A 22,163-nucleotide genomic window follows, 5' to 3' on the forward strand; every position below is an offset into this window, starting at 1 on the left:
GCTGCTTTTGTAGGCCATGACCCACTCCTGCCAGCAGAGGGAGCATCGACCTTTGATTTTGCCTCATTTACAGCAGAAGTGCAGTTGGAAAAGGAAGGATTAGGCGGGAGATTGGGAGGGGGAAGGGAGGGGTCCAATCCCATAGGGGGAGGGAGGCGAGTTTGAAAGGATTGAAAGGCCATCCACTGACGCTGGAGGGCATAATTAATAAGGTCATCAGCATTTTGCCATGAAATAAATTGTGCGCCTGCCACCTCCTGGGAGGGGGGGGGGCTGCCAACTCCCGGCGGGAACGTTCCCGTTTGCGCAGGGTTACCAGAGGATGCAGCTGCCATCGGATCCGAACGTCCCTGATGCTTGTTGAGCGGTTTAGCCGGTTTTGGGGAAGAGGCGGGTGACTTGCGCCCGGCTTTCGCCCCTGCTCCAACTTTAACGCCGCGCCTTTTTCTCCGGGCGCCCGGTAGCTGCGGCGCTATTTTGCGCGCCTTTTTAGGCTTTTCTAAAGGCGCCTCCGGATCAGGCGTCTGGGTCTCTCCCGGTTCCTCTTTGCTCCCTAATGGTCCGCCTGGGCGGCCGTTGGGAGAACCGGAGCCCTTGGGGTTGCTCTGCACCAACCCCCTTTGATAGTCCTTCTCAGAGAGAAGGTCGTCTTCCATAACTAAAATGGCGTCGGCCATCTTGGCTAAGGAAATAAGGAGGGAAGAAAAAACGGAGGGGGGGGGGTAGAAGACAGACCAACACTCAAAAAACAAGGATCAAGGCGAAGATTAAGGACTCACGGAACACTGAGAGGTAAGCTGTAACACGAAAGGGAAAGAAACTACTCCTAGCTAAAGAAATGAAGCCTAAAGGCACAGAGCTATGCGGAGTTGCCTGCTCCACCCGGATAGGCAGGACGGAAACTGGCTTCCTCAGGCTGTTTTCCCGCCAAGTATCACAGGAAGTCAGAATCTTTTAGTCCTGCCTACCCGGATGGAGAGGGAAAACAACCCCGCAGCTCAGGATGCCCTTGCCTCAGGGGAGAATGGGATAGTTCTCAAGGCACAGAAATGCAACAGTGTACAGCTCCCAGCCCAGTCACACAGGGCTACCTGAAAGAATTAAAGTGTTGTTACATGATATAAGATTATTTCAGAAAAAGGATTGGAATAACATCATGGTAAACACACCTTTGAAATTCTCTGCTTATCAAATGTCTTGCCCAGCCATTCCCTTTGCGTGAGCAAACTTAAAGTATTTCTGAAAAGCATGGTAAAGAGCACTTGTTCAGTTATAACTGCCATACAAAAAAAAACCCTATGAATCGAACCAGAATTTATTAGCATGTTCTAATGATGTACAATTATCATAATTTGCATATAATTTGTACGTACGCTGTAAATATCCCACTACGGCAGGAACTCACGACATTCACTTTTATCACACCTCTGCATGGAAATTCCTATTTCTATTCTCTAAGTTGAAGTGTCTTAATATATATGGCGTACCTGCTGTAGGCGCTAAATTCTCTGTGCTGGCCTCAAACTCTCCCTGGCTGACCTGGTTGCAAGAACTGCTTGCTTTGAGAATGTAAGTGACCCTGCAAGATCTTAAGGAAAGCAGCTACTCAAGGAGTATTCTATGCCTGTTGTAAAAACTGGACTCTGTGCTTTGCTATATAGGGTTATAAAATCATTATATTAAATACAATTTATATTTTTAAATATTTTTTAAAAATTTAAAACACTATTTTAAAATAAATTCTAGTATTTTGACAACAGCCTGTGAAATGCACAAAATATTTCAGAGCAGCAAACATGCGTACTTTTCGTACTGCCTATCCCTGCTCAGATCTCTCCTTTTCCCAGCACAACAGGGAAAAGCCAAACCAAAAGCTTTGTTATATAGCTTTTTACTACTAGAGCCATCAAATATTTTATCATATAGCAGTAGATCCAATTGTCCCCCTTATTAGTACCATAAATAATTCTGTGGTCAGGTAGTAATACAGTGTTTTAAATGAAATTTTTACAGGCTATGAGATTTCACCCTAGTATGCAACAACTGAAGGACCCAGGAGGCAGGAGGCAGCTATCACACAAGGTTTACTCTTCAGTATTCTCCCACTGGTGTTTTTTCTTCTGCCAAACTCTTCTTCTCCTGAACAACAAACCACAAGACAGAATTGCTAAGGAGATAGAGATATGCTTTCAGTTAAAAAGATTATGAAATAAAACTGGAGTAGTTAATTATAAGGCTTAATTATTTGCTAATTTGGACATAGGGTAGTCAGGTCCCTCTTCACCACCAGCGGGAGATTTTTGGGGCGGAGCCTGAGGAGGCCGGGGTTTGAGGAAGAGAGGGATTTCATTGCCAAAGCGGCCATTTTCTCCAGGGGAACTGATCTCTATCGGCTGGAGATCAGTTGTAATAGTAGGAGATCTCCAGCCACCATCTGGAGGTTGGCAACCCTATTTGGGCATTGTATTCTTTTGACAAAACATGATTAAAACTGATTGTGAAATCACAAGGAACCATGCAGGGAAGTGGGGCGTCTCACTAATATGCTTAATAAGGAGTTTTAAAAAAAATACCTTTCCAATTAATGTGCTTCCTCTCCCCATTATTTTTACTTCAGTAGTAGTTTACTGGCAATGTGCAGCCCATCTGGGATCAAGACTTCTGACACCAGTATTACTTCCAATGGAGCAGCTTCCCACGACTGCATATTGTAGTCAATACAGCTATGTCCAGTGTGGACATAACAATGTGTAGTAATCCTATTAACTAATTGAGTAAAATAGCATTTCCTTTTGTCTGTCTTGAATCTAAACAAATCACTCAGGTTCAGCTAACCACAGAAGGGATGGATACCAGTGGCTGTTGGTGAGTACAATGAAGTCCTCTGAAGCCACGTGTGGATACTATGCTTTGCTTTCACAGTACAGTATAGCACCAACCTGTTCTGTACCACATTCTGAGGAAGACAATACTCCTCATAAAAAACTGGTGAAAGGACTCTCCAAAATAGGTCAAATTTAAGCATACACATCTTTTTAATGTGGGCAATTTGTCATACACTGTTGGAACAAACATGGTTCCAAAAAGATTCCAAACTGAAATTATTATCTTTTGGAGAGTGAAGAAGTTGTGCCATGTCTCAACATAAATGTGCCCCCTCCATTGAATATCCTGAATTGATATAAATAGTATTGTGATTTTTGATCCTGACCACTGCATCTCACTCTGTCCTACCTGACAAAAGGAATGGTTATGTTTCTCAACATCTATACATATCACCTCCTAACTCTGGTTAGCTTCTCAGGGTTTGGGAGGTGATCCCTCCTCCCCTTTGGCTGAAGGGAGTGGGCAGGTGTGTATCTATGTGAAAAGAAGTGCAGTTCTGATACTGGAAGAGACAGGAGAGGCAGAGTATGCTTAGAGTGGCTGAAGCACCTTGGAACTTCTCATGGCTCAAAGAATTGGGCATGAATATATATACTTTTCTACCATTGTTCTTGTCAGCTGCCAATGTTAAAACAGAAGCCTAGAGACAGGTGTTCTTCCTCCTACTCAGGTCACTATTTCCTTGTGTGCAGGGTGGTCATGAGCAGAGCCCAAAATGAACAGCAAAACTAGAAGAAAGGAGCAATACCTCTGTCACCCCTGCTCTCCTACCCTTCAGTCTAATTTCCCAAGCCTGTTCCCAGTAGCTGCTAATCATGGATCCTACCATCTATCCCTAAACAGAAATAGGCGTTGGTGTCCATATCCCCAATTCTCAAGTGGGAGTCAGAGTCCCCCCTACCAACGTGATTAGTGTTCAGATCATGGAAGGCATTGTGCCAAAGCAATTCTGCACAATTTGAATCTGAACAGCCCTATTATTTGGGACAATTCAAAGATGAGTTGCCAAGTTATAGATATTAAGACTCCAAATGTACAAAGCAAAGCTCGGCAGCAGTGCCCAACTTCCAAATCTTGACACTTGACCATCTGATTCTAGTCAGGCTTACTACAATTACAATTTCCAGTCCGCAGACAAGTCCCTATTTCAAAGGCAGGAATCACATTTGAAGAATGTGTATGACTGGCCTAAACTGGAAGGGCGATCCCTGGTTCTTTCACAGATGAAATGGTAAAATAATAAGCTGAAAGTTTGAGTTTTCTAATAATGTATTATTTTAAAATATCTGATACCGTATATACCCGTGTATAAGCCGACCCGCGTATAAGCCGAGGTGCCTAATTTCTCCCCAAAAATGGGGAAAAATTAGGCACCCGCGTATAAGCCGAGGGTCGGCTTATAACCCCTCCCCCCCCAGGGGAAGCAGCGGGAAGCAGCGGATCCGGCGGGGGCGGCGGAGCGCCCTCCCCGCGGCCGCAGCAGGCCTCTGAAGGCCGCTCCCGGCCGGGAGAAGGCGGCGGGGGCGGCGGAGCGCCCTCCCCGCGGCCGCAGAGGGCCTCTAGAGGCCTCTCCCGGCCGGGAGAAGGCGGGGGGGCGGAGCGCCCTCCCCGCGGCCGCAGAGGGCCTCTAGAGGCCTCTCCCGGCCGGGAGAAGGCGGCGGGGGCGGCAGAGCGCCCTCCCCGCGGCCGCAGAGGGCCTTTAGAGGCCTCTCCCGGCCGGGAGAAGGCGGCGGGGGGGGCGAAGAGCCCTCCCCGCGGCCGCAGAGGGCCTCTAGAGGCCTCTCCTGGCCGGGAGAAGGCGGCGGGGGCAGCGGAGCGCCCTCCCTGCGGCCGCAGGGGGCTCTGGAGGCCGCTCCCGGCCTGGAAAAGATGGCGGTGGTAAGTTCCCCCCTCCCTCCTCCCTCCTCCTTCCCCCCTCTACCGTATTGACCCGCGTATAAGCCGAGGCCGGCTTTTTCAGCCCTTTTTTTGGGCTGAAAAACTCAGCTTATACGCGAGTATATACGGTATATCGGTTATGTGGTCATACTTGCATTTACAGCCACAAAATTATGGAATAAACTGCTTATATTTTGAAAGCTGATCCTATCTTCAGTTGGCAGACTAGCCTGATCCCGCAACATTCCAATTCTATCAAACACTTTCCCCATAGCTGCCATTTATTCAAGAAAAAGAAAAAGTAACAATCACAAATATATTTTATTCTCATCCTTCGCTGGTATGGAAACAAGATCCAAATAATCAAACTTATTCCAAATTTAGGGTTTGCGTTCAATCTTCAATCAGTGAAAATTTTAAAACCTAGTACTTTTCCAGACTTTACAGCAAGTAGCAAGTGTTCATCCTTTGGACAGCTGAGATAATGCATTAGTTTGTTTAATTAAGTTGTTTAAGGATTAGTTCACTTGTACACATGCTGGATGCTTTAAAAATATATTATTGATTGCAATTCGAACATCAAATAACTTCAAAGTTAACTTGCTGCATAGAGACATTTCTTCCCTTTTAGATTGTAGCTAAAGGTTACTGGAGGGTCTCTATATGTATTAAACATCTGGAATTTTTGGCATGGGCCCAAGATATTTGATCAGCATGGGCAACCACTATACTCCCTAGGAATATCTCACCCAGCCCCCTAGTGTTCAGTGTCTGGGATCTTCTAATTTATACAATGAACAGTGTTGTCTGTGCAGACATGGTGATAAATATGTGCTGTTTAAAAGGAGATACAGGTACTTCACAAACCATAACTTACAGATGCTCAAAGTCTTTCATGTGGGCAAGACAAATAAGAATGCTATGCCTGACTGCAGAGGCTGACTTCAGGAAACAACAGCAGGAGAACACAAATGAAAACCTGGATGCACTTGTGACTTAAATAAACTGGTCATCAAATATTACCCAGACACACTTATCTCACTTTTGAGTTCTTTGCACAAATATCTAGCAACAGGCCAAGAATTCATTTTAACTGTCATACCAAATGGATACACAAAAGAATGTTTTAAGAGTGGCATTTGATATATATAATGTATCATTACAAAGAATCAGTGACTAGAATCCTGGGAAGAATAAACAATCTTTAGCAAGAATTAGATGTTCCAAACAGCTTTATCCAGCACATATGATACCCAAACATATCTTATATATACTTTCAGATATAATTTCCTCCATATGTCATACAAAATATCCTAATCATGAAATTAATGACATAAAAACCCCATATGCACTGCTCAACACACAGTACTTTAAAGTTATATATCCCTTTTGTTATGATTTTTCTCAAATGATATTTTGAAGTTATTAGTAAAAACACATTACAATGCAATAATATTTTTGGTTGCGAGCATCTTGGCAAACAATGAACCATATTCCATTGTGAATTTCACTTCAGGCAGCTACATTTTGGCCAAAATTCCTAACACTATAAGCCTCAAGCCAAAGTCCAAAAGCCACATGCCAGAGTCAATCCTGTACCTTCTACAAACAAATTCCCCCATCCCCTCACACCATACTCATCAAATGTTCAGCACAAAGATACATAGTGAAGTGGGCAACCTCTTTGGCTCACATGCAAAAGAAACTGCAACATCTACCTGTGAAGCTCCACGGAAGATTTAGTAACATCCCATATTTGGGCAGGGTCTATCCCTGGGGGAAGGCTTAATAGAATCAGTCCTCCATGTCCTACTTAACTGTTCACTGAATGTTAGGGGTCGAAATCAAGGTGTCCAGTCTTATGACTGTACAGGACCCAATAAAAATTGAACTGGTGGCAAGGTTCTTACAGTCTGCAATCAAAGAACGTGAACGCCAATGTCCTAAATAAGGCCAGCTTAGGACAATGAAATCAAGTAATCCACTTAGCCTTTTAAATTGATTTTATTGTAAAACCGATGGGGGTTAGATGTACCTGCGTATTATGGTTTTACTGTAATTGTTTTGTATGTTTTACTCCAATGCCAATAAAGGCTTTCGTTCGTTCTACCTGTGAAGATGCTGGTATTCTGGTAAACAAAGAGGTGGGTAAGGTGAGGGTGGTACTCAGCCAGACACATTAAGTGCAAGTCAGGCCTCAGTGCCACTGCCAGTAGCACAAACCAGGCTGGTGGTTGTGCACATATAGCACACGATAACAATCAAGAGCCATGCTCTTTATTTTCTCCCATGCCTCTGACCCCAGTGGCACTGCCACCATCTCAGGAGCTCCCCTGGGTTGCTTGGACAAACAACCAGCCCTATGTGTCAAGCATAATGGTCTGGCATGCACCAGTTCAGCACATGTGCTGAGAATTGCCTAGCCTTAGTTGTAGTTTCAGACCCATTTCCCTCCACATTCATACAGATACCAATTACTCTGACCTCCAGTTAAGCCTCTTAAAGCCTTTGCTCTCAGATCCCTAAAACATGTTAATGCTACCCTCACAGTTTGTGACCAATCCCCTTACCTCTAAAGCTTCCTTTTTTAATGCTGGTGAATCTTCTTCCCTGCCTCAACCAAGTGACGATTTGCAGAACACAGTGCAATTCTAAATAGAGTTATACTCTTCTAAGCCCACTGAAGTCAAGAGGCAAGAACACTATAACTTTAGTCTCCTAGTACACGTCCCTTCAACAGCATCTTCCTTAAGATCCAGCCACCTTAGCTCATTCTCCTTATCTTCGAACCCATCCAAAGGGATTATTTACTTCAGGAAGAAGAAGCAGAAGAAAAAGAGTTAGTTTTTGTATGCTGACTTTCTCTACCACTTAAGGAAGAATCAAACCAGCATACAATCACCTTCCCGTCCCCACAACAGACACCCTGTGAGGTAGGTGCGGCTGAGAGTGTGGGACTAGCCCAAGGTCACCCAGCTGGCTTCAAGTGTAGGAGTAGGGAAACAAATCCAGTTCACCAGATTAGCGTCCGCCGCTCATGTGGAGCAGTGGGGAATCAAACCCGGTTCTCCAGATCAGAGCCCACTGCTCCAAACCACCACTCTTAACCACTACACCACATCTTCCCACTTGTTTATGTTCATCACCATACAACATTGCTGATCAGTTTTGTAGGATCAAAAATAAAGTGCTGTGTATGGAAATAACTTTTATGGTGTCTCTTTTTCACTCTGAGAGTTTAAGGGTTCAGTCAGAATGGAAAATCAAGACATAATTAAATAAATCAATCCCAATTTAAAACCAAATTGTATAAAAATGTAAATGTCATCATACTTTCTAAGGACAAATTAGTTTATTCCATTTCCAACTGTCACGTTCTACTTCACAAGCCTAAAGCTGTAGGGGTTGGGTTTCCAATATAATTGGCAAAAAAATTTTTTAGAAGAAGTTATTCCATTTGGCATATTCATATCTAAATGTCTGTTTCAATCACATTTATTTATTTATTGAAACATTTCTATGCTGCTTTTCCTTGTGGCTCAAGGCAGCTTACGAACAACAATTTATAGCATGGAAAATAAAAACCCCAATAACCCAGCTCCTCCCAAAAGACACCTGCAGTTCATACCCCATTAAAAGCCCTGACAAATATAATGGCCTTGTAGGGCACACAAGCCTCTTCAGAGAGCTCATTCCACAAAGTGGGAGCTCCAGTGGAAAAGGAATGGGCTCTGGTTGATACTGGACAAGCTACCTTAAGTGGGGGGAAAGCCAGCAGCCTACAGGCTGAGAACCATAGTTGGCACACAGGGACGTGTGTGTGTGTGTGTGTGTGTGTGTGTGTGTGTGTGTGTGTGTGTGTGTAAAGTGCCATCAAGTCATAGTCGACTTATGGTGACCCCTTAAGGGGTTTTCAAGGCAAGAGACAACAGAAGTGGTTTGCCATTGCCTTCCTCTGCATAGCGACCCTGTTATTTCTTGATGGTCCAAGTACTAGCCAGGTCCGACCCTGCTTAGCTTCTGAGATCTGACGAGATCAGACAAGCCTGGGTCATCCAAGTCAGGGCACAGGGACATATTGGAGGAGACAATCCTTCAGATATGTAGGCCCTATGCTGTAAACGGCCAGCCAGCATCGCTGTTTTAAGATAGGCAAGATATGTGCCCATCAGCTAGCCCCTGAGAATAATTGGGCTGCTGCATTCTGAACAATCTGTAGTTTATCGGTTGTCTTCAAGGGCCAACCAACACAGAGTAATAAAACCATGAGGTCACAAAAGCCTGAATCAGTGCGGTCAGACAGAATGAGTCTAAGAAAGGACCAAGTTGGTGAATCAAATACAGCTGACAGAAGCCACCCCTGACCACTACCACAACATCTGAATTAGGAACAAATGTGTTTCCTTTGTGACCTTGGAGCTCTCCAACTGGACCCACAGACAGCTCCAGAATAAAGAAGACACAAATATTGTGCAGACACTGTCACCCAGAACAAATAAAAAGCAAACAGCTTCTCTATTCAGGGAAGCAAGGAATGCTCTTACTGCCCCAACAAAACAAAAAGAGAGAGGATTAATTCAGTTGAAGCACATCTGAAATAGATGAGTGGCCGTGAACTTGGCAACATGAGTAAATGTTATTATAATTAACATTGCTTTACCAAAGAACTAGAGAGAAAAACAAAGGCCATGTAAGACCAAGATATTTGTAACAGAAGTGCCACACAGTTTTTCTAGAACTGATATTGGATATCTTTATTCATTGTGCCACTGCACAGACAAGACCATACACCTTTTTGCTGGTGTTGTAACCCACACAGTTCATCCTAGTCCCACCAGCCAGTCTTATGATTCTGTAACATACTGCAGCTTCCCAGAAAGCATACAACCAATGCTTGCTTTCCTATACAACTCATACACTTCCCATGAAAATATCTGCCTACTACTGATTACATCTTACACAAGTATAATGGCTATGGATACGGGGGAGGGGGAAAGAGAATTTTAAAGAAGATTATAGTATATGAATGTTTTTCTTTTCGATTGTATCTAAGAACATGGATAAAACTTCCACAAAAAGCTTAACGTATAGGCTTTTTGGCAGACTTCTTGAGCTCACTCTTTATCTGAAATCTTGCATATTCAGTTCATACCTTTTCAGTGCAATCCTAACAAGAGTTACTCCAGTCTAAGCCCGTTCAATGGGCTTAGACTGTGGTAACTCTGCACAGGATTGCACTGTAACTGTCCAAATGAATAAACGAATGGAAAGCTGGCTATCCCAATACATGCTTAGTGTGCTGCTGTATTTATTGCAGTTGCTATATTGTTGAGTAAACAAGTTTAAATAAGTAGTTGCCAACAACAAATTAAATATAACATATCCATAATCCACCTCACAGGTTCCCAGCCACCACATAAAACTATGGCTGAAAAAGTCAGATTTCTAGAAGCCGCTATTAAGCCTTAACAGAGTTGGAAAAATGCATCATACTCCTAGATAACAATTTTTGGGGAGCCCGTGTGATGAGGGACATGGGATTTTCCCAGGGCAAATGTAAACATACGCAGAAAAGGAAAACTAAGCAGCACAGTGCACATAATTTATGAGTCTAGGCTCAAAATCCTCTTTCCTCAAATGACAATGCAAATTCTCCAGCTGGCTTCAATAAACACTATTGAAGGCATTAATACCTACACACACACACACATGCACATATATGTATGTATAACACAATTAACCAATAGTCTTGTAGATTTCCACTTGTTTGATTATAGCCAAAAAACCAGAAAAAAGAATCAAAGGTTCACATTTAACATAACTGTTTCTGACTAATCAGACAACAATGCTCAGCACTCTGCTGCTGCTGCATACCTAATTGGCAAATGAGCAACATACATTTTAAATGCACTATATTTTAGTGCAGATAACTGTGAGAGGGCTGGTTACTAGAGATGTTTCCAAGGTTTGCAGTTTGCATGCTGTTGCCATACGGCTGCAAATATTTACATGCTGCTGCGTAGGAAAAGGTTACCTAACCCAGCGCTATGACAGCAACCAAATGACATAGGTGAGAGTATGAGCTTGGGATTTCTAATACTTAGCGTCTCTTTCTTTGACAATCTGCTGTGAAGTCATGATCGGAATGATGCCTGTCACATTGCCGCGAAAACCCCCTCTGCTGGCCACAGTAGAGCCTATTCAAACATTTTAAAGATGCCATAAACGCTGATGACTAAGGAAAACAGAAACGGTGCAAAAAAAAGGGGAAAGCTAAATTAATTCGCTGTGTCTCTGCTAATCCAGACCCTTTTCACAACCTTCTTCTCTTGTGTATGAAGTAGACTATGTGAAAAATTCAAGCTCTACATTTCAAGGGCTAGGAGAGCAAGAAGTACTGTCCAAGAAGTACTTATGGAATGGAGTCATAGCAACTGGTTCTAATCCCATGCAGCAGACCATATATAGATATTTATACATTTTCAGAAGTGTGACAAAAGCATTCTCCATGCTTTATGTCAGTAAATGCCACCCTGTGTCATGGAATATGTGAAAACTGAGCATTTTAATCCCAGAAAACCAACAGACAGATTACACACACCACTGCTACTGTATTTTGCAGAGCTTTCACTCTACTGTCCTCTGTTTTGCCTCTTTAGTGGCACAGATAAAGCTACAAAAGTTATCTCTCGGGTCTTTATTTCAAATCAAGTTTAACAGAGGATCAAGAGCCTCTTTTAAAAAAATAGATATGCAGTGCAACTGAAAGGGGAAACAATACAATCTGGAAATGATACACTTGGAAATGTAAAATGTTTAACCTATAATGTAACCTAGAACTTCTGCTAGTTTGAAATGCATGTAATATGACACAGTCTAGGCAGTGCTCTTTAAAAAATCATGCACTCGGTGTGCATGTGCATTCATCTGTTTCCTACTTAGCCATCCTCTTAATGAAACAATACAACCTTAAGACTTGTCTGCAGACAAAGGGCCTTTAAGTATACTTTCCATTCTGCTTTGTAGTTATTTTTGTATGTTGACAAATCACACTGTTAGTAAGCTACAGCTCATAAACATTTTAAGTGTAATGAGACTGCAGATCATCATAGAGGCAGGGCACTTTTGTTTTGTGTGTTTTACTTAAATATCTGGCTCGGGATATTTGTTAAACAGGAAAATGCAATAAATGAAAACCAAAAACCCAGTTGCAGCAAATCTACTGTAAATTAACCTGCTTCAAACAAAAGGTATGAGTACAACATGACAGAAAAGCATCTGTATACTCAAATGCAAAGCCCACATACGCTGGCACACTACCCTGTTAATGAATATTCAGTGCAGTGGAGAAAGTAATAATACCTCTCATTTATTACATAAGCATATCCAGCATATACTTGAGCTCTCCTGGGCTGCTTGGGAGTTCCAAGACAAAAGAACTACAAAGTCAGACTGGAGTTACAGCACAGTGGAACATCAGGTCTGGTCTGTTTAGGTTGTGAGCTAGAAAACACAGATGAGCCAAGTGGACTCTACAGCTCACTGAGACAGAGTAGAGGCATCAATGTATTTGTCTATAGCGATTAGCAAAGTTCCTATCATAAAAACCAGCAACGATCTGTCCTGCTTTAAAAGAGCCTTTAACCAGAAGGGCATTTCTGTTTAACTCGCTAGACTAGAGGACATGGTATCTTCCAGTGAACTTTGTATGCCCACACATTAAACAAACAGCAAATGGCCTGATGGCTGGGGGAAGGGAGGGAAAGGGAGATCGTGAAAATTGAGAAGCAATGCCAAAATTCTCCTAATAGCACAGCACTTGCAGTAAGGGTTTCAAATAAAACTCTGGGTTCAGACACTTTGAGAGAACTCAGACGCAGTTCTGAGCTTCACAAGCAGACACACACACCCCCTCCCAAACGAATCCTGAAGCCCAGAGGAAGGGGGGAGGGGGACGTAAAAGCATGGAAATGCAATGGCAAATTGACAGCTGGAGTCAGGGTGAGGAAGCCAAGCAAAGCTGGGACACTTTCAGCCTCGAGGGAAGACAGGGAGGGTTGCGATCCAAGCCACAAGGCTCGGTCATGCCATGAGGCATGCCCTACCGTGCAGCAGGATACAGTTAGGGCTGGAGGGATGCAGCGCTCTGGGACGGAGCATCCCCCCCCCCACCCCCCGAGCACCAGGGCCAGCGCCTCCCGGTCCTTACCACTCTGCCCGAAAACCTCTCGATGGCCCTCTTGACTTTGCCGTAGGTGCCCTTGCCCAGAGTCTCCTGCAGCTCGTAGCGATGCTTCAGGTTGTGCTTGTGGTGGTGCCTCTTGACGCCCTGCTGCTGCTGCTGCTTCAGCTCCTGGGCTGCCGCCGCCGCCGCGATGACAGAGGCAGCCGTCCCGCCTTGCTTCCCCGCGGGCTCTCCCATGGCTGCTACCCCTTCCCCGCCTGTTGCTTCGCCCAGCTCGCCGCCAGCCGCCGCCGCCGCCCGGCAGCACTGCGGAGGGGCCTCCGCGCCGCCGCCGCCGCCGCCGCCATCCAGCTCGGCCCCATCCATCTCCTGCTCGCCCCCTGCGCGCGCCGGGGAGGCACTCCTGGCAGGGGCGGGAGGAGCTTCGGGGACCCTCCCTTCAGGCGTGCCCCGCCGCCGCCGCCGCCAGGGCCGGCCCCGGCCCCGTTTGCGGCATGGGAGGGAGCCCTCGGCTTTCCCCTCCCTTCGCCCCCCGCCGAGGCCGCCGAACGCGCATTTGGCAAGCGGAGGAGGCGGGAATTGGGAGCTGGAGGTGGGCGACGCGCCAAGGAGCAAAAACAAAACGGGGAGGGCAGAAGGCTTTCTCTTTCTTTCTTTCTTTCTTTCTTTCTTTCTTTCTTTCTTTCTTTCTTTCTTTCTTTCTCTCTCTTTCGGGGGGGGGGAACCCTATGAAGGGGGCTGGCTGTGCGAGCGCGCGCGGAGGCGCTCTCCTTCGCCTCAGCCGCCCGTCACGCGCCTATTCCTCTCAGGGGTCTGTTAGGCGGCGGTTGACGGTTGGCGTCAGAGGCCTGCGGCGGCGGCCCTCCGCGTTCCTGTCAGCCAGGCCGCGCTCGCCTTGGCTACTTCTAGGGAAGCTCCCGCTACCAGGCCCCGCCTCGGCCGGCCCATCTCTCGGCGTCTGGGCCGGGAAGAGATCGGGCTTGGCTCGGCTGGGTTTGAAGGGGAGGGGGGGGATCGCTGGACGTAGCGGATCTACGGCCAGGGGCCGCCCCCTTTTCGCCTTCCCTCGCGTCCGCCTCGCCTCAGCGTGGGGCGGGGTCTCTGCCTGGGCAACCGCCGCCTCGAGAAGGCGGCGGCGAAGGGGGTCGGGGTCGCCAGGTGGCCTTTATCCCGAAAGGACCCCCCGCTTTATTCCGCGGCTCCGCAGACGGCTAATGGCCGTCAGAGCAGCCGGGCCTCCCTTCACGATGAGGGGAACAATCGAAGGGATTAGGTGCCTAAAGCCATGGGCTCCCGTTTGAAACTACCGAACAGGGTTCCCCCCCCCCCTTTGTGCGCTGGTGACCAGTCCCCAAAAATAAGGGTGAAAACGCACGGGGGGATGGGGTTTGCCTTGGATTTGCCGCTCTCTAGATGCACATTTTCCCCATCTGAATTCTCAAAACTCTGCATGGATACTTATTTTTGAGTTTTGATAATTTGGCTGGGGGAAAGCTGCATTTAGAGAGCGGAAAATCCAAGGCAAAACCTCCCCTGCGTTTTCGCCCTAAGTTTGGATTGGAATCTGGGTCAAAGTCCAGAGTAGTCCTGGGGTTAGAGTGTTCCACCAAAAATAAATTGTAGTCCTGTGGCAAGATTTTTTTAAAACTATTACTCTAGCATACGGTTTCTTGGACTAAGGCCATCTTCATACATATGTGTCTGATGAAGTGGAGTGTAGTCTGAAGAAAGGTTGCCCCAGGATTTAAAAAAAATTGTCAGTGCCACAACACTTTTTTTGGGGGGTAGAAGTCGGATCTAAGAGAATCTTTCTAAACGGATCCTCCTGAATTTTTGTGATTTTCACAGGCAGGCTGCACAAAGTCACCATCAAATACCACAACTCACATCTTTGTCAATGGACTGTGCTGTACCAATCATGGAGCTAGCCATTCAAAAGAGTATTTGGCTGCCTTCACACATCATCAGGTATTATGCTATCATTTTGCTATAGCTATGGGGTTGTCTCATGTACACAGGAAAATTTTATGAATAAACTGCAACAACAGAGCAATAGACAAACCTGTGTAGATGCAGCCTTACTCTGCACACACATCCTTAGATTACAAAACATTTGTGGAAGGGAATAAAACTGGAATGCTATAAAGTAGAAGAGTGACCAACTTTTTTTCAGCGAATGAGCCCCCAAATTAACTCCAATGTGTAAGACTACACCACTAGTACAGCAAGCAACAATGCGCAGCCAGCCTCACCCAACTGGTGCCTCGGGTTAGTTATGCCTCTAGCTAGGGGCTAGCCCATAGCTTAGAAGAGCAGGCAGTAACATGACGTGGGAGAGGCAGGCAGGAGTTGCAGGCAAACATGTACTGCAGAATGAGGTAGAATGGACTTCATCGCTTCAATCTGCAGGTAGGGAATTGCAGTTTCAAAGAAAATCTTTCTGGAATAAGAACATTTACCACTGCAAGAAGAAAGTTATCCTTACCTCCAGTGCTAGTTTTTTGTCTGCAAGGAATTTTTAAATAATATACCTACAGAGTAAACTTGTGCTTTCATTTGGTCTGTGCAACTGAAATGGTTTTAGGGAAGAGGCTTGAAGTTTTCTTCCTGACTTGGGGAGGGGGGGGGGGGCTTAACTTTGTAAAGACAAAAACTATTAGATCTTATTCAACACAGAGTTAAGCCCATTTAGATCCTTACTAAAATAAAAAAAAAAACTGGTAGGTTGAGGGCCAGACAAAATCATTTTATGGACCTGATACTGTCCAGAGGCTAGCAGTTGTACATCTCTGTCCTAAACTCGGCATGTTTTACAAGCCAGAAATATGTGAGGAAGGGAGGTGGAGAATAATTGTTTTTAGGGTTTTTTAGTGGAATAGTGTAGCCTGCCTTGCTTGCTAGTCAGATAAAAAGACCCAGATAGAATTATTACTACACTAGCATGGGGCTAAGTCATGCCAGTGAAAGGGGGCACTTTGAACACGTTGGCACACTAGAATGACATGGACCCTACAAGTGCTGGAATCAAATTTGGACATTTCCAAACACGAGTTAGTGTCATGTGTGAAAAGACTTATTGTCGTAAGGCTTCCCTCACTTGATCCTATGAACAAGTTTTTCAGCATTTTACTCAATCAAGCCATTGGGCAACTTGCTCAGGTTTCAGAATATTCCAAAGACACCCCATAAACATGGGTTGGGTGACTAATCCAAATGAGTATTATGTATAATATGTTCTGGCAGAGGCACAGATAGTTTGTTAGGGTGAAATTTTAAAAAGTGATAACATTGCATTAAATGCCAACTAGTGAAGGAAAGAGCTGCCATCTGTCTCTTTCTTGTGCAGATTTCTGTTTTTAATCCCTTTTGGCACCATGCAATATATACCGGTATTACAGTATTTTCTATAAGCACTTTGTGAAAAATGAGATTAAAGTTGGTTTAGGATGAAGCATTTTAGTGTTGCTATTTTTAAGAAGACTTGGGGTGCAGGACACTTTCCTAGATGAGTGGGGGTAAGTAAGAGACTGGTTGTTTGACTTAAACTGTGTAATGTGCCTTGAGTCTCAGTGAGAAAGGAATGCTATAAATAATGTAAATAAATAAAAATAAAAATATATATTTCCTTTAGTATAAATAATCCAGCAGCCTGATAGCCCAGCCTACCCTGACCTCGTCAGCATTTGGAAGTTAAGCAGGGTCAGCCACGGTTAGTACCTAGTTGGGAGACCACCAAGGAAGACTAAGGTCCCAGACAGCCCATTCCTGACCTGAAAGGATGAAAGTCCTTTGGAAGTCAGGAAAGGCTGTGCCGGCATAAATAGCACGGTCTGAGAAAAATATGCACAAGTACTACTGGGATAGTAGTGAAAATATAGTACTAGGCTTGGTTTGAGCCTAGTACTATATTTTCACTACTGGCATAAATAGCACGGCCGCTGGCAGCCGTGCCACTTACGCCATCCAGGTTGGCACGGACACCAGCAGGGGGACCAAGACACCAGTCTCCTGGTGCTGCTGCAGCAGCGCCAGTGGGATGCCGCCTGGGCCTTGTACCAGCGTCCCACTGGCGCAAAGGGGCATGAGGCATGCCAAGGGATGGAGCTGCCGGTAGGCAGCTTCCTGTCCCCTTTCGCCCCAGGTACATCGATGGGGAGAACAGCGTTGCTGTTCTCAATGGGGCAAAATACCCCATTTAAAAAATAAAAAGCCTCCAAAAGACTTTTTAAAGCCTTTCGGTGGCCAGGGAACAGCTTTGGAGGCATTGCAGCGGTGCCTCGGCCACACCGTCTCCGGCCACTGAAGGCTGTAAGCAGAAGAAAGCAACAGCAAACTACCTCTGCTCGTCTCTTGCCTTGAAAACCCCATGGTCCTGGGGTTGCCATGAATCATTTGCAACTTGATGGCACATTATTATAGATAACCCATCTGTGCTTAACTTAGGATGCTATCGGGAGGATGCCTTTTCTTTGTCCCTTAAGGCACTAGGGTTTTTTTACTTTTCACATGGGGAAAAACTTGATCCTTTGAGTTCATTACCCTGCTTGAGAACTTGCTTGAACTCTGAAAGATCTGCATGAACACTGTGTTTTCTTATCAGATTTGCTTGAATGTCATATATTTTTCTCACCAACGCCTCAATAGCTGTGAGCTGCCATTACTAGTTACCCCACCACCACAAACAGTAAAAAAAAGTAATGAGCCATACAATACTTTTATTTAGGACCACATGTGCAGTTTACTCATTACTTTCATTTCCTGCTTTAATTAACTCCCTGAGATAATGAGCAAATTTGCCCACTTCCTGAAGAAACGTATTCTGTAGAAAGTGGCCAAGCATTATTTTTTCCCCTTGAAGCCATGTTAAGTTCTTCTATTAAGCATATTCCTTATTCCACAGGTATCTCCACTAGGATAGGCGTCGTCTTCTTCTGGCTCCTGTTTCTGCTTTTAGCAAAGAGTATCAGTGATGAGAGATAATACTTTACTGAATATGAATATGAAGCTGAATATGAAGGACTCCGTCTCAGCACAAGGAGCTGGACTAAATTACTATTAGGAAAAGTGGTAAGATTTTGTCACATCTGAAACATCTAGCAGTTGTTGCAAGCATCCAAAGCAAATGTGCATTACAGATAGTGTAGCCAATTTTGGAACTAAAATGTATTTTACATGGCAAATTTTAAATGATTTAACCAATCATCCCTCTCCACAAGGACCTTTGAAAATCTTTCACATACAAAGTTTATCATTAATCTATCAAGGTCTGTATTGTCTATTCTACTGGCAGCGGCTCACTGGGGTCTCTGATTTTTTACATCACTTGCTACCTGAGCCTTTTAACTGGAAATGCTGGGCAGAGAAGCTGTGACATACCTTCAAAGCAGACTGCAGATGCTCTACTGATTAGCCCTGGCCCCTTCACCTCTTTGTACCCTCTTTGAAGGAGAAAGAGAAGGTGGTACAAATGGGAAATTACTACACGTGGAATCATTATTATTGATCAGCACATTGAATTGGCATTTCTCATATTCCCAAATTTAGCCACAAACCATACTGGCTGTCTCATGAAAAGAGTACAAGAGAAGTTACTCCTTGAACCCCTTCAGGGCAATTTAAGTGTGTCTCCCTTTCTTATCGGCTGTAACTTACAAAGAATGTCCAGCTATATAAAAAAAACACAGATAAAATTCTTCAGTGGGCATATTTTTGTCTGTGTTGATCATTAATTCAAAGTGACAATAAAACTGAATGAGAAAATTTGTGATAAGAAAAAAGATGTGCTCCCTGGTTATGTCAATTTAGGTTGTAGCCAGTAAGAGTCAGCTACATGCAGCTTTAAATAGAATGTTCATAAAACAACAGAAACATTTTTATGGTGATTCAGAAACAGCACATTTCTCTGGAATATGTACAGATAGAACAGGGAGTAGCAAATGCAGCAGAAAAAAAGTATGCTTTTCTTGGAAGTGGAAGTATGAACAAGGCTGAAAATAGTAACATGGTAAATTAATCTTGGGTGTTTTATTTATGCACAAGGATTAAATATAAACTCCTGTTCAAATCTTTCTAAACTGTTGTTATATATGTTGTTTATATGGCAGGGCTTCTATTTTAGCCAGTGTCTAAAGAACTTAGATTTGGCACCAGTGATTATGCTGGTCCCAAAGAAAAACTGAAAGGATCCAAAATGTTCAGGGTCAAACTACAGGTTCTCTCAGCAAATGCATATCCTCAAACCAGTTGTAGGATCATACAAATGCAGGGGTGGCTGCCTTTATAGTGGAGAATCAGTGGGTGAGAGCGTCAGGTGCTTAAACATTTCTGTAAGAAACCTTTTGATTCTGTCCTGCAAGAGTTCCTAAAAGACTCTCAAGGACAAGAAAATCCTGTAACACCTAAATCTGCTCTCAGATGTTGGTGAGATTGTAAGGTTTTGAATTACACACACTTTCCTCCTTGCCTGATGAAGATTTCAGTGGAAATGAACATTGGCTAACTGATCCACCACAGCTGGAAAAGTAGCCTTTGAACTAGTGTATCCTTCTTTCCCTAAACAGAAAATAAAGTATGTTATTAAATTAATTTTCATTCACTAACAGTGCCTTATTGAGTCTGCCCCCCAGGTTTCCAGTGAAAGTTGCCACAGCTGATCTTTTACATAGCGATAAGAAAAGCTGAGATCTTAGGCTGGAAAGCATGGTTTCCAAGCAAGCTTAAGCTCCGTATCTCTCTTTTTAGAAATGTCATTATTGTTCTTGTTGCTCAGCCCATTATTACAATGTAACATCTGAGTTCTTCACTGCATTGTTTATTGGAAGTCTTTGCTGTTTAATTGAATTTATTTTCATGTTTTGTAATCTGCCCCGTGGTGCAGAGTGATAATCTGCAGTACTGCAGTCAAAGCTCTGCTGATGACCTGAGTTCGATCCCGACGGAAGTTGGTTTTGGGTAACTGGCTCAAGGTTGACTCAGCCTTCCATCCTTCTGAGGTCGGTAAAATGAGTACCCAGCTTGTTGTTGGGGGGGTGAAGTGTAGATGACTGGGGAAGGCAATGGCAAACCACCCTGTAAACATAGTCTGCCTAGTAAACGTTGGGATGTGACGTCACCCCATGGGTCAGTAATGACCCAGTGCTTCTGTCATCTACCCCAGAACTTCACAAGAACCTGTCCATGAATCCTGCTACTGCTCTACTATGCCAACAATAAGTTCACAAGCTGAGAGAGACGTGCTTTCTGGGATCCTAAAAATTGTGTGACTGCTCCTGAGTCCTCCAATCTCACCTGCTGCCTAGCACACGCCTTTTGACGTGAAAAGAATTTCAGAAGTGGATTGTGATGTGAGTATTTTTTGGGGGGTATCTGCTCTTTAAAGAAAAAGAAGTCTTATATCCCATTATGCATGCCTAAAGTAGCTTTTTGTACCCCACCCACTGGCTATTGATTTATTTAGATTTATTTTTTAATGTAGATCCCACTTTCTGCATTCCTTCATAGCAGTTTATGTTTTCAGTGCCCTATGAAAGCAGGTTATCTTATACATTCTGCAGCAAATGCTAGTGAGGGTTCTCTCTAGACCTCTTTTGGCACTCTATTACACAAAATACAGTTCATCACAGACAAGGAACTGGAACATGCAGATTCATAGTGCAACATCACAAGCCATAGTCATTAAGACTAGTACACTGGTGGCAGCGTTTCCAATCATGCTGCTACTGAAAGGCACTTGGGTGAATGAAGAAAGCCTAATCTTGTAGTATTTTGGTTTATTGCTCATCAGTTATAGGTGGGAAATGATCAAGAAAAGCCTCTTGCTATAGCTCCCTCAAGTGGTGGAACACATTATCTCGAGCCAATCAAAACCACACTGTTCAAAATGCCTGGGTCTTAACCTGTCTTTGTATAAACTGAAAATGATTTGTGATGAACTCCGAAGCAATAAAATACTGTAATAGAGGAAAATCATGTGCACTGTGGCAAAGAAAAGAGCTTACAGGCAGTGCAGATGAAGGGGAACAAAGCAGATGTCTACAGAAAGTGCTCACTGCTAAAACTGGATGTTTTTGTTAGGCTAGCTATATATTTTTCTTAGAAGCAATATGAACCGTATCAATCTGTACAGTCTTTATTCTCGCACAGTTTGAGTCTCAGAACAAAAGTACAATATCTTGTGCACAACTGCTACAAAGTGCCCATTGCAGCTCTGTTTATTTCTGCATAATGTGAAAATAGCTCCCCTGGTTCTTCAGTAACGCATTTGAATCCCATCTAAAAGACATGAGAAAAGCCTCTTCTATAACTATTAGGAAGCAAAACTTTGTTTTTAAAGGGGAGCCACTGAGCACCCCAGTTATTACCTTAGCTACAGGTTCACTACACAGTATGTATTATTTCTTATAGATATTCAGTAATGGATAAAGAATCTCATTCAATATATGTCTTTGCATTTTTGTTATTATAAGCAATATTTCCCCTGATACCTTGGCAACATTACTTTTGGCTCGCTCTTGTAAGAAAACAGACCTCATGATTAAAATCAGATGGAAACACAGACTAAGGATAGAGCCTGTCTTGATAACAGTCTCAAAATAATAACAGACATAGGTAAATCAATGTGTGAAAGGAAATGTCAAAAGATTCCCAGGAGCACGCAGCTATGCCCTCATTATGGTTCTTACAACCTGCATGGAATCTGCATTTTCAGTGACAAGAACCCCTAAGGGTAATTAAAATAAAGCAAGTATCCAGGGGCTCATTGGGATTATTAGACTACATTAAAGCAAAACGATATTGCTCCATTGATGCTTTCAGATGGAGGGTAGTTTAAAGGGGTAGGAGCAATAGCTTATTTATGAGTTTTATAGGACATTATCTAAACAGTAGATATTTTGCAATTAGACACACAGCAGTTATTGTCACAGTCTTGGCCTGCAAAGTTATTTCAGGATTTGTAGGTACACTTAAATCTTACACAAAGTCATGTTGCCTGCAGAGCAGGGGGGGTAGGAAATCTACCTGGCCTGCTCCTGTGATTTTGGCAGCAGAAAAGCACAGGTGAAACTTTTCACAGCATGGAGATAAACATTATCACCTGCTAATCTCTGCATATCAAGCAGCTGCTAAAGCAAGTTGGCACCCTACCTTGCTATAAGTCAGTCTGAGTTTAAAACGGAAGGTGGAAAATCCATTTATCAGAATTATGTGGGGTGGT

The 22,163-nt window shown here is 44.0% G+C and overlaps 1 protein-coding gene across 1 annotated transcript in view; it reads right to left on the reverse strand.

Moving 5' to 3' along the window:
• The window catches only part of NUAK1 (NUAK family kinase 1), a 66,727-nt gene extending 53,406 nt beyond the window's left edge, over nucleotides 1–13,321 (reverse strand). Inside the window, exon 1 of the mRNA XM_056847085.1 lies at nucleotides 12,974–13,321. Coding sequence (XP_056703063.1) covers nucleotides 12,974–13,315 — 342 coding nt within the window. The 5' untranslated portion in view covers nucleotides 13,316–13,321. The remainder of the gene's footprint in view (nucleotides 1–12,973) is intronic.
• Between the last annotated feature and the right edge of the window lie 8,842 nt (nucleotides 13,322–22,163).

The sequence above is a fragment of the Euleptes europaea genome, chromosome 3, assembly GCF_029931775.1.
Source record: "Euleptes europaea isolate rEulEur1 chromosome 3, rEulEur1.hap1, whole genome shotgun sequence".
Taxonomy (NCBI): domain Eukaryota; kingdom Metazoa; phylum Chordata; class Lepidosauria; order Squamata; family Sphaerodactylidae; genus Euleptes; species Euleptes europaea.